At 37.9% G+C, this 18848-nt stretch overlaps 1 protein-coding gene across 1 annotated transcript in view; it reads right to left on the reverse strand.

Moving 5' to 3' along the window:
• Nucleotides 1–5407: 5407 nt before the first annotated feature.
• The window catches only part of COL6A6 (collagen, type VI, alpha 6), a 100786-nt gene continuing 87345 nt past the window's right edge, over nt 5408–18848 (reverse strand). The window contains exons 34-36 of the mRNA XM_014537539.1: nt 17861–18532; nt 14659–14752; nt 5408–7387 (exon numbers count right to left, since the gene is read on the reverse strand). Of these exons, the coding sequence (XP_014393025.1) occupies nt 7201–7387; nt 14659–14752; nt 17861–18532 (953 nt within the window). The 3' untranslated portion in view covers nt 5408–7200. The remainder of the gene's footprint in view (nt 7388–14658; nt 14753–17860; nt 18533–18848) is intronic.

Consider the following 18848-nt stretch of genomic DNA (forward strand, 5'->3'; position numbering starts at 1 on the left):
TACACATATACATATATACACACACACACACACACACACACACACACATATATATATATATATATATATGTAGAGAGAGAGAGGGGTAAAACAGTGATTTAAAGGGTACCAAGACTATAATATGAAAAAAATCCATTTACTTACCCCAAGGTGCTTGCTGAACAAATGGGGAACTGTGGGAACGCTGTGGAATCGGAGGTACCGGTGAATGCCTTTGTTTACATTCCCCCTATACCTAGTAGCATGGGAGGGAGCTACGTCCAAGCACTCTAGCTGACTTGTAATGCCTCCACAGCTACCCGGTCTACTCGGCCAGCACCTGCTGCAGCTCTGGCCAGTGGCCGCCCAGGGCCTTGCACTCAGACCGCCTCTGCAAATGTCTGCTACATCCTTGGTCAGCCCACACCCTGGGCCTCCTTAGACAGCACCCAGGACACCACATATCCATACAGCTCCAGCCAGCCTGCCAAAATCACCCAGCATATGCATTCTAGACAGAGGTTGTTTCTACCCAAGGCCACTCCTTCAAGATCAGGTGAAGAGAGCTGTTTTGTCTAATTCATAGTAACAAACACAGAAAATCAAACAAAATGAAAAGATAGAAGAATATATTTCAAATGAAGGAACAAGGAAAAACCCCAGATAAAAATCCTCATGCAACAGAGGTAAGTAATTTTTCCTAATAAAGAATTCAAAGTAACAATCATAAGGATGCTCATCAAAATTAGGAGGAACTTCAACAAAGAGAAAATATAATAATCAGATCTTGTGGGAGGTGGGGGTAAAAAAGAACCAATCATACCTGAAGACTATAATAGCTGAAATGAAAAATACACTAGAGATAATCAAAGGCAGATTAAATAACATTGAACAGATTAGTGACCTAAAGGACACAGTAGTGGAAATCATCCAATCAGAAGAGCAAAAAGAAAAAATAAATTTAAAAAATGAGGATAGTTTAAGGGACATCTCAGATAATATCAAACATACTCACATTTATGTATTGCAGGGTATCCCAGAAAAAGGCGGGGGGCGGGGGGAACTTCCCTAACCTGGGCAAGGAAACAGATTTCCAGGTCCAGTAAGCACAGAGAGTTACAAACAAAATGAATCCAAAGAGAACCACACCAAAACATTGTCATATACAAAGGAAATCCCATAAGGCTATTTATTAGCTGACTTCTTAGCAGAAACTTTATATGCCAGAAGAGAGTGACAGTAAATACAAATATTCAAAATGCTAAAAGGAAGGACCCTACAACCTGGAATGCTCTACCTGGAAAGGTTGTTATTCAGAAATGAAGAAGAGATAAAGTTTCCCAGATAAGTAAAAACTAAAGGAGTACCTCACTTGGCTTTATAAGAAATATAAAAGGGTCTTTTTTAAGTAGAAAAATAAAGTCCATAACCAGAAATAAAAAATATATATGAAAGAGAAATTGCATAAGTAAAGCAAATATATAGTAAAGGCAATAAATTAAGTTATTAAGACGGTTAAAAGACAAAAGAAAATCAACTATAAGTATAATGTGTAGTTAGGGGACACAAAACAAAAAGATATAAACTATGACAGCAAAAACGAGGGCATTTTTAGAATGCATTCAAACTTTAACGTCTATCAGCTTAAAATACACTACTATATATATGGACATATATGAACTTAATGGTAATGACAAACCAAAAACCTACAAAGGTACACAGAAAACAAAGAGAAAGGAACTCAAACATAACACTAAATAACACCAGCAAACCACAAGGGAAGAAACCAAAAGAAGAAGAAAGGAATAGAGAGGAACTACAAAATGGTAATAAGTAAATACTTAATAATTTAAGTGTAAATGGTATAATTGCTCCAATCCAAAGATATAGGGTGGCCGAATGCATAATAAGACCCATTTATATTGTGTCTACAAGAGACTAACTATAGTTTGAAAGACACAGCCTGAAAGTGAAGGGGTGGCAAAAAATATATTCCATGCAAATAGAAATGAAAAGAAAGCTAGGTTAGCAATACTCATATCAAAATAGATTTTAAAACACATTGTAAAAACAGATCAAGAAGGGCATTACATAATGATAAAATGGTCAATCTTGGAAATCTATCATTTGTAAATATTTACACATTCAACAATATTTAGGTAAATATAATAAATATTAACAGCCATAAAGGACATTGATTCAATACAAATTGATAGTAATACGATAATAGTAGATGACTTTAATACCCCACTTACATCAATGGATAAATCATCCAGACAGAAAATCAACAAGAAAACAGTGACCTTAAATGACCCATATTAGAAAAGACGGACTTGATAGGTATTTATAGAACATTTTACCCCAAAACTGCAGAATACATGTTCTTTTCAAGTGCACATGGAACATTTTCCATGATCACATTAGGCCATAAAATAAGTTTCAATAAACTCAGGAAGATAAATCATATCAACTATATTTTATGACCACATGTATTGAACCTAGAATTACAAGAAGACTGGAAAAAAACACAAACATGTGGATACTATACAAAATGCTATTTAAACAAGAAGATCAAAGAAGAAATTGAAAATGTCTATCTTGAGATAAATGAAAATGGAAACGAAACTTTCTAAAATCCCTGGGATGCAGCAAAAGCAGTTTTAAGAAGGAAATTTTTAGCGATACAGGCTTACCTTAAAAAACAAGGAAAATCCCAAATAAGCACTCTAACTTTACACCTAAAGGAACTAGAAAAAGTACAAAGCCCAAAATGAGCAGAAGAAAGAAGATTATAAAAATTAGAGTTGAAATAGAGACTAAAAAAACAAGATTAATGAAGCTAAGAGCTGGTTCTTTGAAAAGATAAACAAAATTAATAAACCTGTAGCCAGACATATCAAGAAAAAAATCAGAGAGGGCCCAAATAAAATCAGAAATGAAAGAAGTTACAAGTGATGCCAGAGAAATACAAAGAAAAGAATACCATGCTAACAAATTCAACACTTAGAAGAAATGTATAAATTGCTAGAAAAATTCAACCTTCTGAGCCTGAACAAGGGAAAAAATAGAAAATCTGAACAGTCTGAATAGAAGTAACAGAATTGAATCAGTAATTAAAAAAACACTCCAACAAACAAAAAGTTCAGGATCAGATGGTTTCATAGGTAAATTCTACCAAACATTTAAAGAAAAAATACCTATACTTTTTAAACTATTCCAAAAAATTCAAGAGGAAGGAATACTTCCAAAATTTTTCTATGACAAAGATACTAGAAAGAAAGAGAAAGAAAGAAAGAAAGAAAAGAAAGAGAAAGAAAGAAAGAAAAGAAAGAAAGAAAGAGAAAAAGAAAGAAAGAAAGAAAAGAAAGAAAGAAAGAAAGAAAGAAAGAGAAAGAAAGAAAGAAGAAAAGAAAAGGAAAATTATAGGCCAGTATCCCTGATGGACATAGATATAAAAATTTTCAACAAAATATTAGCAAACTGAATTCAATACATTAAAAGGATCATACACCATGATCAAATGGGACTTATTCCAGGGATACAAGGATGGTTCTATATTCTAAATCAGTAAACATGATACACAACATTAACAAAACCAAGAATAAAATTGAAGGATAAAAGTCATATGATCATCTCAATAGATAAAAAGCATCTGACAAAATTCAACATTCACTTATGATAAAAATTCTCAAGTGGCTATAGAGGGAAGATACCTATACATAAAGTTGCAAGATACAAAATTAATATTCAGAAATCTGTTGTGTTTGTGTAACTGTCAGAAAAAGATTAAGAAAACAATCCCATTTACAATTGTATCAGAAAGAATGAAATGCCTAGGAATACATTTAACCAAGGAGCTAAAAGACCGTACTCTGAAAAACATTGATGAAAGAAATTGAAGAAAATACAAATCAATGGAAAGCATACCATGCTCATGGATTGGAAGGATTAATATTGTAAAGATGTCCATGCTCCCCAAAGTAGTCTATTGATTCAATGTGATCCCATTCAAAATACCAATGACATTTTTCACAGAAGTATAACAATCCCAAAATTTATATGAAACTATGAAAAACTCTGAATTGGCAAAGAAAAAAAAAAGGATGTTGGAGATATGCCCTCTGACTTCAAACTATACTACAAGGTATAGTAATAAAAAAAGTATGGCATAAAAACAGACACATAGATTAATGGAACAAAATAGAGAACCCAGAAATAAGCCCATACATATATGGTCAATTAATCTATGACAAAGGAGGCAAGAATGTACAATATGGAAATGACAGTCTCTTCAATAGATGGTGTTGGGAAAACTATACATACATGCAAATAAAAAAAAAGAATCTGGACCACTTTCTTACACCATGTACAAAAATGAATTAAAAATGGATTAAAGACTTAAATGTAAGTCCTGAAACCATTCAACTGGAAGGAAACAGTAAACTCTTTGACATCAACCTTAGCAACATTTTTAAAGATATGTTTCCCTGGGCAAGGGCAACAAAGTAAGAATAAACAAATGGGACTACATCAAACTGAAAAGCTTTTACACTGTGTTGCATTGCCTTTGTTTCTCTTAAAGTCTGCCAAGCTATTTACAGCTTCTAGCTACTAAGTCACATCTAGAGCCTGCAGAGTTTGGGGGAAATTTTTTTGAGACAGAAACTGTTATGTTGAGACTGGGCTTCAATCCTGGAGCCATTAGATAACCTGGGACTGATAACCACGGGAAATGCTGAGGAAAAAAATGGAGTGGGCTGATGGAAATAGAATTTTTTTTCTCACCTTACCTTCCTACTATCTGTTCTCCCCCTTATATCCTCCCCCACTTTTTACAGGGGTCATTTTGTTGAAGTGATACTAAGTACTATAATCTGATGCTATGTTGAGTTGCATCTCTTTTCAACCTCTACATTTTTTTCTACATGTTTTGACTTACAACTCAGTGCAGAGATAATAGGAGGCATGTTCTTTATAGTCAATTAATTTGCATTTTAAAATCAAGAGACATCACTGCTTATTTGTGTGATTCTTGGTTAACTAGGGTTTTATTGAATTTATACTTGTATGTTTTGCAATGTTCCCCATTTGGGAGAAAGGTAAATCATGGAAAATGCTAATGTTAAGGATTTAGTTTTTAAAAGAATTTAATATTTGCAGTATGTTTCAGATCCTTCACCTATTAATGATTAAAAAGTGACCCAGCCTGGCTGGTGTTGTTCAGTGGTTAGAGCATCAGCCCATGCACCAAAGGGTCCTGGGTTCAATTCCTGGTCAAGAACACATACCTGGGATGCAGGTTCAATCCCTGGCCCCGGTCAGGGCGCATGCGGGAGGCAGCCAGTTGATGTGTGTCTCTCACATTGATGTTTTTCTCTTTCAAATAAAATGACACAAAATGCTAAAATAATCTCAATCACCAAGGAAATGTTTGTTTGGTGTATTTTATCAATGCAAAAAAAATGACAGATACATTTCAAACATATTTAAAAACAAAACATATTTCCAGCAATAATCAGGAGAAAGGAGTACTTGCTTATTCCAAAGTTAACCAGAAAAATTCCTTTTATTAAAATACCTCTTAAATATTGCTCATCCATTTCCTGTACTTGGAACATATTTTTTTCCTGAACCTCTATGACCACTTAGGATATGAAGAAACCTGACGTGCTCTATTTTTCTCTATTACCTGAGAATGAATATGACATTTAAACTCCTTGCCCCACCCTGACGACATGGGGAGCTCTCTCTATGGAGTTGCCTGAGTAAGGATGGCAGAAGCGCGGTTTAAAAAAACACTGCAGATAGCCCTTCTTTTCCAGGTTTTATGAACAGAGGTATAGAAAAGCAAATCCGACCATACCTAGTGGTGTTAGGTGTCCGTAACCATCTGGCCCATACTTCCAAGCAGGTCCTCTCTCATTCCTGAAGAGAGTGCTATTCTGCCCAGCAGGGCCACTGCTACCAACTGTGGAGCCAGCTCTTACAATTTGAGGTAAAGGCTGAACATTGTATCTAAATTAAATAACGCTGCATTGGTGTTTAGATGAAAATATCAGCACCATCATAAGATTAGTCATTAATTATATGATCTGGCCAGGGGTAAGGAGAGAGCTGTTAGAGGATGCTGGTTGAGGCCTAACCCCATATGTATTTGAAGATTAAAACATTAACAACATCCTTATATTTTCCAAACTCAGTGTGCATTTAAGACTCTTTTTAGACTCTGCCAGTCTGGTTTTGTTGCTATTCACTGACTTAAGTAGCTACCGGATGGGTTAAAGGGACTCAGCTTCACCCATGACAAGTTTGTCCTTACCCTCATTGTCTAAAGAATATATGGATGAGTAAAATATAATAAATGACAATAATGGGAAAGAAAAAGAATAAGAGTCCATAAAAAGGCCAGGTAGGAGGCTCTACATAATGAAGAGGGAACTTTCAGCTCAAAGGCAATAATTTATATTCTGGGGGCATTAACGAGTTTCTCAGTGAATTAGGGAGGATTTGGGGGGTGGGGAGAAAGTATGGGAACTACCCTCTGCTTCTCACCTGTCCAAGCTAACAACAGCAGAAGATGGGAGGAAACCTTCCAGTACATCCCCGTCCGAGGACTACTCAATCCATCCAGAGACAGTGATGTGTTCAAGTGGACTTGTTGTGGAAGGCCAGATTTTTGAAATTACGACATACCAACAGCATCAATTTCTAAGGTAAATGTGATCTTCCAAAACAACCTTTGGTTAAACAGGTCAGCATTAAACAGTACTAAATTGAGAAAGATGGTTTGGTTTGCAAAAAATGGACTGGACAGAGACTGATAATAAAAAGAATTAGCATTGGCCCATGTACACACATGTATACACCATATAAAATTCACCTTCAGATTGTAATTGCCATTAGACTTTTCAAAATACTTCTTCATTCTGCCATCTTTTAATGGTAACAGTTCTTGAATATATCAGTCTTAGCATGCTGGAATTATCAGGAGTGGTCAAATACCATAAATGGACAAGATATATCTTTAATACCAATGAGTGCAAGGAGTCAAGTTGCCTCAATTTCCAACCTGTGGTTTGTCCAGCCCTTCAGAGTGGACCTCCAATATAGGCAGAATCTAAATAAAAGTTATCCATGATTTTGACAGTGAATTTAGTTACATAAGTCCAGAGTCTTACCATGCTTCCTAAGGTTAAATTCTTCAAGCACTTCCTTTATATGTCATTTGGGAACAGTTTTTATCTTTTTTCCATTTTTAAAGGTATGGAATGTGTTTCTGGTGAAATTTTGAACAGTATTATCTCTGCTGTTTCTTACTGCTCTTGAAACATATTTTTTATCTTGAAAGAATTTTGCCTTTTGTAATGCATCTTCTTTAAGGGCTGCTTTGTGTGGTCCAGGAACAAAGCTATACAACAAAAGAAGAAAAACATCATAGAAGATAGATGCCATTTCAACTTTAATAGACTCTATATTAATCTTTCTTCCTAAATTAATTGTTGCACCCATTTCTTATTGCATCCTTCCTTCAAGGTAATTTCATGAAGATGACTAAACTGGGCATTATGAAACTGGGCAGATGTATGAGAAGTTGGTAAGACATCTTGTCAAAGTGTGCAAAAGTGTAATTTCAACAGCAAATTACATGTAGGAGTTGAAGGTCAGCGACAGAGCTGAGACTATAACCCAAATCTTTTGATGCTAAGAGTCCAATGTTTGCAGCCTAGAAGAGGTCAATGTGAAAATAAGGGGGACATATGTAGTACTTTCAACAATAAAGACTTTTTAAAAAAAAAAAAAAGAGTCCAATGTTACTTCCATTGAACTAGGTTTTTATTCAGGACACTATGAAGAATCATCAAGATGGAATAAGAAAAGTGAGATGATAGCCTGGGTGGTGTGGCTCAGTGGTTGAGTCGACCTATGAACCAAGAGGTCATGATTTGATTCCTGGTCAGGGCCCCATGCCTGAGTTTCGGGTTTGAACTCCAGTAGGGGGCATGCAGGAGGCAGCCGATCAATGATTCACTCTCATCATTGATATTTCTATCTCTCTTCTCCTCTCTTCCTCTCTAAAACAAAAATATATTTTTTAAAAAGAATTGTTAAAAGAAAGTGAAATGATAAATGTTACGCTTTTAAAAGCACATGGAGTCAGGTAGTCTGGAGCAGGTTGGACAGTTAAGGTACAAGGAACCTGGCATATAAGCTTTGCATAAATATTTTTCGGGTAAATGTGTGACAGCCTGGTGGCATAAGAAGAGAAGGTTTATCAATACCTATAAACCTTAGCAATTAGCTGGGTTGTGGTCCAGAGAAGATTCAAGAGAACTCCAAATGTGGAGACCAGGGAAATAGTGTCAATATTCACTATGATCTATTTCTTCATTTGGGTTTTTCTGTTTTCACCAGCTAGAAATCTGATTTCTCTCACAAGAACATCAATATTTAGAAAACGAATATGTGAAAGATACAGAATTTAAAATTAAGTTTACTTCTTTCACACATACCACATACCTTCTTTCATCTATAATGATAGCTAGGGGTGAAGGAGACATCAAACCAGCAAGAAAACCATTCCATCCATGTTACACAGACCCTGAAGCCTCCATGCATTATATACTATATGTCTGGGCTTCTAAACTCATATCCCAAAGTGTGTCTCAGTTCACTTCCATCAATGCTATCAGGAACGTACTAAATTGATCACCAAATGCCCAGTTACCAAGAACTGCAGTCCTGGCTAAATTTCCGTACAAATACAGTTTCCACACATTTTTGCTCTTCTCTGTATTTCTTATCAAATTCCAGACTAAACCTGAACTCAGATTCCCCAAAGTCCTAATTGTCTATATGCACCAAACATGGCTCCACTGGTCATGGAGACTGCATTAGTTTGAGTAATAGTTCTCATGGCTTATACTTATCTGTACTGGTCTCTCCCTTCTCTCCCCCAGTTCCCTTCTCTTCCCCTGGGATACTTGTCATGGTAAGTTTAGTTGTCTTTGTCATAGTCCTCCCTTTGTTAAGAAAAAGTTGTTAGTAATTGGTAGCTGCTTCTTTGGCATAGCATTACCCCTCTCAAATATTTAATATTCTCAAAAGGATTGAACATTATAAATACCACATCTCCGAATTCCCATTTTTTTTTCTTCACTCTGTTGTATATAGGAGCTTATATTGGACTAGAGGCCCGATGCTCGAAATTCGTGCAAGGGGCTCAGCCCTCATAGCCCGGGCTTCTTCTGGAAGGTCATCTGGATGGTCGTTCTGCTGTTCGGTCTAACTAGCATATTAGCTCTTTGTTATATAGGATAAGCATTTGATCAGAATCATTTGATTACCTTGTTTGGGAATCATAAAGACTTTATATAGTTCTCCTGCTCTATGTTGCTCAGATACTTCTTTACTGGTTGGTAACTTCAACACTGGGTAGTCAAGATAAAACAGCCAATTCATCTTGCAACATGTGCCCGCCTCCAGCAAAGCTGGATAGAATGAGTTGGAAGGGATTGACTGTAGATCTCAGTTCTCTGTGATCGCAGATTCCTCATCTACACAGATAATCAGGACTCAGCCATACTGCATTTACTAGTCGACTGGGTTCACTGGAGTAGAAAATGCAGACAAGATTGCTTCTATTTCGAGAATCCTTTTTATGTTAATATACATTTTGTGTCCAACAAACATACGTTGGAAAGCAGAATTACAGCAGATGTATTGGTGACTGTCCATTTTTACAATTCAGTTGTTCTGGCTCTGGTCTGTCAATGCTTTCAAGTCTGGCCAAGTGCTTCCCTGGCTGACAATCAATATGCAGGCGGTTCTCTGGCTTTTACTGCCTCTGAGCAGATCTGAGTGCTTACAAAGAGGCTGCCCTGCAATCTCGCCCCACTGGCCATCTGTGTCCTTGCTTGATTGTGTTCGGGTTCAGTTCCTTTCTTTTTCCATCTGATAAGAACCAGCTTCTACCTGTATTTCTTTAAATCTCACAGCAGAATGATCTAATTCTTATGCAGGTCATTCTGAGGCCTCTTGCCTGGCAGGCACTCTCATCTTCCTCAATCTGTGCTCAGTTCTGCCTCACTTCCCTTGAAAGGCTCAGGCAGGAAGTTTCAGGAGCAGCTATGCGCCTTGTTACCTTTGATTATAGCCTTTGGTCACTTGGAGGAGGCCTCGCGTGTCCCAGCCTAACACACCACCAGGGAGCTCCCCGAGGGAGGTATGGGCTTCATGTCTCAATTTCTGATACCCCAGTCAGTTCCTAGCATTTCACCATTTTGGATATAAAGGGGAAGCTGAGCCTCCAGGTATATCTAAGGCAAAGGGGAGAGAGGGAAATAAACTTCCCTTCCAAAAGCACTGTGAATACTGGCCTTGACTCATATTTTTCTTCAAACAACACGAGCTGGGAGTCGTTTCCAAAAATGCCTTTGAATTTGCATAAGCTGACTATTGCATTTGCCTTCGCAGTTGTGGCCCAATGCATTTTGTGTGGAGCCCAATGCAAACGCGAAGCCCTTCCCACACTTCCAGGCACCTGCAGCAGGGGGAGCCCTGCTCTTGGTGGACTGAGAGCACAGGCATGTTCCAGGCCTGACTTCAGGAAGCATTTGCTGCTGGACAGTTCCCCGCCTCGCAGCAAGGAGAGAGTCGCCATTCCAGGCAGGGGCTTGCTTCCTCGCTTCTTTCTGGATTGGGAGTGCCTCTCTGGTCCTGACCAGCACACAGAAATGCACACTCTGCACAACAAAAGTTGGCACATTGTCGAAGGCTCTTGCCTACGTGTGATTACCAGCGGCTGGTGCACACATTTGACTTCAGTCCCATGTGGACAGGTGTGTGTGTTAGTACAGTGTGATTTACCACTGAAACAAACCCTCTTCCAACTACTTGATTTAAATTATTTCTAATTGTTAAAAAATGTAAGTAGTATTCCTGCAGGCAAAAAAATATGATATGTTTATTATTAAGTTTTACAAGAATGAACTTTTGCCTTTGTTGATACTTTTTAAAATATCTTAATTAAAAATATTAAGTCCTACTTTATTCCTACCTTTGGGTATATTCTATTTTTTTTCTTCTATAATATCTTAAGAAGAGTGTTTAGCTCAATAACTTTTAGAGTTTAAAAAATTTCCCTAACATAATAATTAAGACTATCAACTTTCTTAAATTATAAATTCTGAGGTGCCCCACAAATTTTGACATATAAATTTTGATTATTATACAATTCTAAGTATGTTTACATTTTCATTATAATTTTTTGTCCCATTATTTAGATTGTGGTTTTAACTTAAAAATGTACATGCTTAAAAAATATAGCTCAGTTGGTTAGAGCTTTGTCCTGATGTACCACCCCTGTCAGGGCATATACAAGAACCAACCAATGAGTATATAAATAAGTGGAGCAACAAATTAATGTTTCTTCCTCTCTCCCTCTCTCAAATCAAGAAATAAAAAATTTAAAAATATTGTTTCTATTAATTTCTAACTTAATTGCATTGTGATCAGACCATTTGGATTGACGGTACCAATTCTTACAGGTGTGTTGACACTTGCTTGATAAGTTAAAAAATTGCACAACAAACACTTGTAAACTCTACCTTGATTGAACAGCTGTTAATGCCCCATGTGTTGTTCAGAAGAATGTCTCATTTTTCTGTGCAGGGTTCCAGATGAGTCTATTAAATCAAGTTTGTTACTTATGATTAAATCTTTTACTTCTTTACTGATTTTTATCTGCTTCACTTCTCAATATTGAGACTGGTATACTGAAATCTCCAACTCTGATGACAGTTCTATGGCAATTTCTCTGTGTAGCTTTTCAATTTTCACTTTGTATATTTTAAGATTTTATTACCCTCTTATAAATTTAGGATTGAACACTGTCATCACGTACTAACTCAATTCCCACAAAATGGTTTCATTTAAAAGTAAATTTTATCTGATATTAACATAGCTATTCTAACTTTCTTTTTAAAACATCTGCCTAGTATATTTTTTTCCCCTTAATGTTACTTTGCACTTTTCCATTTCTTATTTGGTAGCTGTGTCTCTTGAAAACAGTTATAGCTGGATTTTATTTAGTTTCTTAAATACATCAATCTCTGCTTATTTAGCCTATGTACTTTTATTTTGGTTACTGATATATTTAAATGGATTCAATTCTGCTGTCTTCCTTTTCCTGCTTATTTGTTAAAAGTATTTTTTATGTTGTTTGTTTTAAATAACAAAAGATTTTATTGCTTAAAGTATTTTCTCATGCTTAGGTAATTAATACATAAATAACATTTATACATCTTAGTACAATTGTTTTGAGTGTTTTTTTTTAATATATTTTTTTATTGTTGATAGTATCACAGATATCTCCCATTTACAATTATTTCTTTCTATTAAACTCATGAGGTGCAAAATGTCTTATTTCCAAAGTTTTGTTAACAAGTACAGCCATTTTGTAACCCCACAAATTAGATATTATTTAAAAATACATTTATTTAGATTTATCTAAATATTGACAAATTTTTATCATTCACTCTTCTTGCATCTCAGCCTTTCCTTCTGCGGTCATTTTTATTTTCCTTGAAGTACGTATTTCAGAAGTTCCTTTAGCAAAGGTCTCTTTGTGGTGAACTATTTTTCTTTGTTTACTCAAGTTGTCTTTGATTTACCATCATTTTTGAAACACAGTTTTTCTAAGTTGACAAAAATGTCCTCCCAGTGCTTTCAAGGTTCTCAGTAGCACTGTCACTTCCACTGTGGCTACTGATAACTCAGCTGCCAGCCTAATTGTAGTTTCTGTGCACTGAGCTTTCCAGCTGCTTTGCTTTCTTGTCATGGTGTTCTGCACTCCCCTACCCCATGCCCAATTGTTTTCCTTTTATTTATTCTTCTGTTACACCTTGTCTTTCCTTCATCTTTTAATTCATCTTTCATAATTTCTTGAAAGTGATTATCTCTTCGTGTCTTTCAATATTCTCTCACTTGTTATTTCTATTTTATCTTTCTAGAAGCCCAATTTGATAGGTTAGTCTTTTCATTCTGTACTGCCTATAAATTATATTTATCTTCTCTGCATTCTGAGTAATTTCTTCATCTACATTTTCCAGTTCATTGTTTTTCTTCAGATGTGTCCATTAGTCTCCTGTATTCATCCATTGAGCTTTACAAGTTATTTTTTTTTTTACAGATTGTCAAATGCACAGAGTATTGGGAAGAACAGAATCATGAATAAATACCTTTATACTTTTCACCTAGATGATTCTTCAACTTTTCCCATCTTGCTACTCTGTGTGTAAATACACACACGTATATCTATATACACACATATATGCATACACACATACACACACCATCCTACTTCCTCTTCGGAAAACCACCTGATGCAGCCATCATGCATGTTACTCTTAAATACTTTTAGCACACCTGTCTCAAAAGCAAAGCCATTCTTATACTAACATGATACCATTACCAGACATAAGGAAAGCCACATAAATCAATAATATCATCCAGCATATTGTTCATACTCAACTTCCCCAACTGTCCCCCAAATGTCATTTGTATAAGCTTTTCCTTTTGAACTAGGATCAAATCAAGATTTACATTATTACATTTGACTATTATGTCTCTTTAGTCTCCCCCATCCCGGAGCAGTAAATCCCCCACATTTCTGCAGTTCGTGACACTGAAACCTATGAAGATTACAGGCCAGCTTTCTGAAGAATATTCCACATTCTGGAACTGCCCAGTGGTTTCCTCAGGATTAGACTTGGCTCAAACATTTCCAGCAGGAACCTCACAAAGGTGTTGTGTCTCCTGCATCATCTCGGGAGGCACATAATGTCAGACCTTGGTTAAAGTGGGTGCTGCCTGATCTTACTGCCAGATCTCACCACATTAAGGCACACCTCCCGCTTGTATTACTAAGTAACATGGGAGTGGTTCCCGAGACTGTGTAATTAGCCTGCTCCCCCACAACCTGTCACCCCATGGGTTTAGCATTCTTCGATCCTTGCCGACTCAGTTATGACATTTGGGATTACAAATTGGTGGTTTTCTAATTCTCCCATTTCTTCTACATTATCTGGCATACTTCTATAAAGAAGAGCTTTTCCTCCCTCCTCCCTTTTTGGGTCCCTCTACAGAGTTGTGGATTTTAAAAAACCAGTGTGTTTTCATCCATTACTATCATTATTCTTTTTGCTATTCAAATTTTCCCAAATTGGGCCAGTGAAAATCCTTTCAGATAGCTCGTTTGTCCTTTTGATATGTTGCTGTTAGTTTTTGACTATTTTCTTGCTTTCTGGCATAACAAATATTCCAGGCTCACACTGCACTTTCCCCGCTGCAGCCTAGAATTAGCTGTTGCTCCAAAAAACCCTAGTTCCTTTTAGTAAGGAATGCTGTTCAGAAACCAAGATCTAGTCATTAGTTATGCTCACTGCCACTGGGGTGTCCCATTGACTGTTTTATTTCAACAATTAGATTTTCCACTTAAACTTTGTTGTTTTTCAAATCAACCTGGTCCCTTTTGATTATCTCTTATCCCCTCAGATTGTATTTTCATATGGTTTAGCAATAGATTTTATCCAAATAGGATGGAGGAGGAGGAGGAGGAAGAAAGGGAGGGGGAGGTAGGAGGGTGCCTCCATTTATCAAGTGATGCCAAGCAGATAATACCTTCGCAACTGCTGTGGGGGCTGCTTCACGTTTGTGGAGCTGAGTCTGTTGCACTTTGTTTTGAAGTTTATCGGTGGATATTTGTTGAGTGCACCTAGGAAGAGAACAATTTGTGATGAGTCTCTTATGCATGGCTGTTAACATTATAGCAAAATGTTCTATATGCAAAGTGTCACATCACAGTTTTCAACATTCACCAAAGGAAGATACTGATTAGGGCTGGCACATATGATGGGAGTGAATTTCTCAGAGGAGTCTCTAAAACTGGGGTTTAAAAATACATCTCTGGCCCTAGTCGGTTTGGCTCAGTGGATAGAGCATTGGCCTGCGGACTGAATAGTCCTGGGTTCGATTCCGGTCAAAGGCACATGCCCAGGTTGCAGGCTGATCCCCAGTAGGAGGTGTGCAGGAGGCAGCCAATCAATGACTCTCTCTCATCATTGATGTTTCTCTCTCTCTCTCCCTTCCTCTCTGAAATAAATAAAAAAATAAAATAAATAGAAATACATCTCTGCCAAATTTACAGGTGGAGAATTCGACTTACTTTTCAATAAAAGTAAAAGCTTCTAAAGTTGGTCAAACATTAGAGGAGCTATCCTGAGCCAGACCTAAGAGTCTGGCTTCTAATCGATACGAATTAATCAGAAGTTATTTTCAGGGGGGTGGGGGGGGCAATGGGCGGGGGTAAGAACACATATGTAATACCTTAATCAATAAAGAAAAAACCCCCAGTTATTTTCATTTGCTCCTTTGAAATAACAAAATGCAAAGGGAAAACAATATTCCCTCTCTGGTCTCTGTATCATTGACAACAGAAACGATAGCGCTATCTTGGGTTTAATTCAGTAGTGGCTCATTTCATTCGGAAGTATATTAATTTCTCAGGATAATAAAGCACGCCTCTTACCACATCATTTAAACATTTTAAAACCATTTTAACCTTAAAAATGTATTATTTATTTCCTTGAAGCATCAAATTGAACATATTTGTTAAACACAGTTAAATCTCTTCCTGGTGACCCAGGGTCATCCTGCGTAGCATGTTAGTCTGGGCTGCGAGACAGCACTGTTGTAGAAAGGGCTGCGGGCGGCTGGGCTGAATGGCCCCAGACTGTGACATTCCCCTTATTGTGCATCTGAATTTTAATAGTTTATCTGTCTTATCTCTAAGCATCAGGTAGTTTGCCACTCATTTTGTTCCTCTTAGAAAATGTGTTGATGCTGATATGGACTGCGTTAATAGCCAACTGTATCACAGCAGTGTGTTAAATAAGAGTCACAACCTGGAGAGGGCGCTGGGCTAGAATTAGGGAGGGCAGGGACCATGCCTGGTTTTGTCACCTTTGATACTCTGCACCTGAACAGTGAGTGGCTCACACGTAATATGTGCATGTTAATGTTGAGTGAGTGAGTGGGGTCTGTGTGCCTGCTATGGAATTAAGTATGCAGGCTTGAATATGATTGTGTCAGAGCCTTCTTCAACTTCTTGTCCTTTTACAGCTAGATTTTAAAATTGAAGATCTCTAGATACTTAATTTCTAGAAAAGTGGTGTATAACACTGTCATGGTTATAGTTTTCCAAAAAGCACTTTCTCTATCTCACCTACTCCCAAGTCATTCTTAAAACATCTCTTTCCCTTTCTCTGGTGGTGGTAGATGTCATTTATCTAATCATATACAGGCATACCTCATGTATTATGCTTCACATATTTTGTTTATTTTATAAACTAAAGGCAAGACCTTCCACCAGCAGAAAGATTATGATAAACATAAATATAGCTTTATTGCTGCAGTCTGGAACCAAACCCGCAATATCTCTGAGGTATGCCTGTAGTGTGACTAATCACCATGAAACACCTCTTAAGAATTTGGGGGTCTGGGGAAGGAAATTCCATCTTAAACTTCCTTTGAGCTTTTTGCCTCATACGAAGTGTTTCTTCATTAAGTTTCTCAGAGCCTTTAAAGATGTTCTTTTGTTTTACCCTTGCAAGTGCCTTCAGGTTACTTCTTTCAGCATGACTCCTACTCCCATTTTTTCTAGCTCCTCTTTCTAGTTCCTGTTCCAGATCACACCCACATCGATTTCACTCTGGGAGCTTACTGCTCCCACATCAGTGTTTCTCAAACCACATGTGCATGTGGATCGCCTGGGGATCTTGATAAAAGGCAGACTCTGGCTCAGAATGTCTAGGATGGGGCCCAGGATTCTGCATTTTCCACAAGCTCCAAGGTGATCTGATACTGTTGGTCCTAGACTCACACTTGAATGGCAGTGTCCCATTGACAATTGCTCAAGGCTTCTCAGACCTCACCTGTGCTGACTGGTTGGTGTCTTTACAGCTTTAATGGCTCTCAACATATCATGCCGTGACAAGTTTGGGATTACAATCAGAATGTCCCTATGCAGGGTGCTCTTTTGCCTGTATGTTCACTTTTATTTATCTGAACTCCAAGGGCTCATTTACCATGAAAACATTCAGAAATTCAACCAAGGGCTTTTCAACCTCCGGAATCATCACGATCGGGACATGGCTTCTTTTTATGCATCCTATTGCATTCGAAATGAATTGCAGACTTTCAAGGCAAGCTCATTCCAAGAAATATAGCCATGATTTTAAAAATATTTTTTTATGGGCACCAGTTGCACTAATTACTGGCATCATAAAAAAGTCATTAACAAGGCTGAGAAAGTTTGGCAAGGACGTATCTTTCATTCTGACAGGTACAAATGGTATCTCCTCATACCTCAAACTCTGCCTTTTGAACTTGTAAAAGCCAAGCCAAGAACTGTTGAATTTTTCTGCGGCTCTCTTTTCTGATGTGTTAACGGATGACACTTTCTATCAAAGGGCAGCATGTTCATATCACATGGCAAAAGGGCTTCTATTTTATAGCTACAGTCCAGCCCGAGGCTCTACACTCCCAGACTCTATTGCCCCATGCAGGCAAAATACGTGAGCAGCTGCTTGCTATGATTGTTTCTCCATAGGAACCAGAGACATAAGAAAGATGAGCCAGAAAATGAAGGGCTTAGGGATCAGAGGCTCCCTCCCTCCACCACTCATCATTACGTGTTTTCCTTTCTGACCCTGCAGTGCCCTTGAAGACATGCACGCGGCTTCCAAAAATCCATGTCAGCTCATCAACACTTTGTACCAAGTGCACTCTAAGCATGCAAGGAAGAACAGATTTTATGACTTACGCCTGACAGAATTTATAAAGGACTTCACAAACTTCACACCATATCTGTGGTCAGGTTTATGAATTCGACCAAGCTGGACCAAGTGGTGATCCAGAGGGTGGCTGGCTAGATCTTCCAGCTCCTTGTCATTCCAAGTAGGGCCAAAGGAAAACACAAACAGGGCATAACCTTGACATTTGGCTTTCAGAGATTCTTTCTTTAAGGTCTCTCTGTCCAAGTGACTCGTTTCCCCCGCAGATATCACAAATATGACCTTGTTTCTTCTCAGGTTCGGCGCACTTAAGAAGATATTGTCCAGAGTCCACTGTAAGGCATGACCGATAAAAGCATCTCCATTTAGCTGTTGAACCGATTCTTCCACGTGCCTCTTCATGCGGCGTCTGCTGTTGTAGGTAGTCAGGTTGAACTCTGTTCTAACAGGACTCTTCCGAGTGTTGGGTAGGAAGTTGGGGGGAGCATGGCTTAACAGGGCGACCCGGTCTCCAGTGACAGAGGTCTCGGGCTCTGGGGTGATTTCAAAGTGATCTAACAGCGCTCCCAGGAAGTCTCTCATGTCTTCAAATTCCGCACTTCCCACGTGTCGGGAGGCATCCAGCAGGAAAGCCACATCCATGTGAGACTGCACGGGGGGTGGTCTGGCTTGATCGCAAGAAGCATCTGGCTTGCAGACATCTGCAGACCAAAAGGCAGCTAAGGTTACTGAACAGAAATGGACAGAACAGGAAAGACAGCATCTCACAGATTTCAACATTTGCAAACTCTACGACCTTTGATTTTAAAATAGTTACTAAGTGACTTTGACATCAACACTAGGAAGATTCCCTAGTACATGGTTTGCATCTGTCTCCAAAAGTGCAGATTTTATACCCAGCCTGGGTCTTAATTCCATTCACTAACACTATCTGATTTTTTTATTTTTTATTGTTGACACTATTACACATGTCCCTCATTTCCCCCACCTTGGCCCACTTCCACCTAGCCCCTCCCC

This window comes from Myotis brandtii, unplaced genomic scaffold (assembly GCF_000412655.1).
Source record: "Myotis brandtii unplaced genomic scaffold, ASM41265v1 scaffold18, whole genome shotgun sequence".
NCBI classification, from domain to species: domain Eukaryota; kingdom Metazoa; phylum Chordata; class Mammalia; order Chiroptera; family Vespertilionidae; genus Myotis; species Myotis brandtii.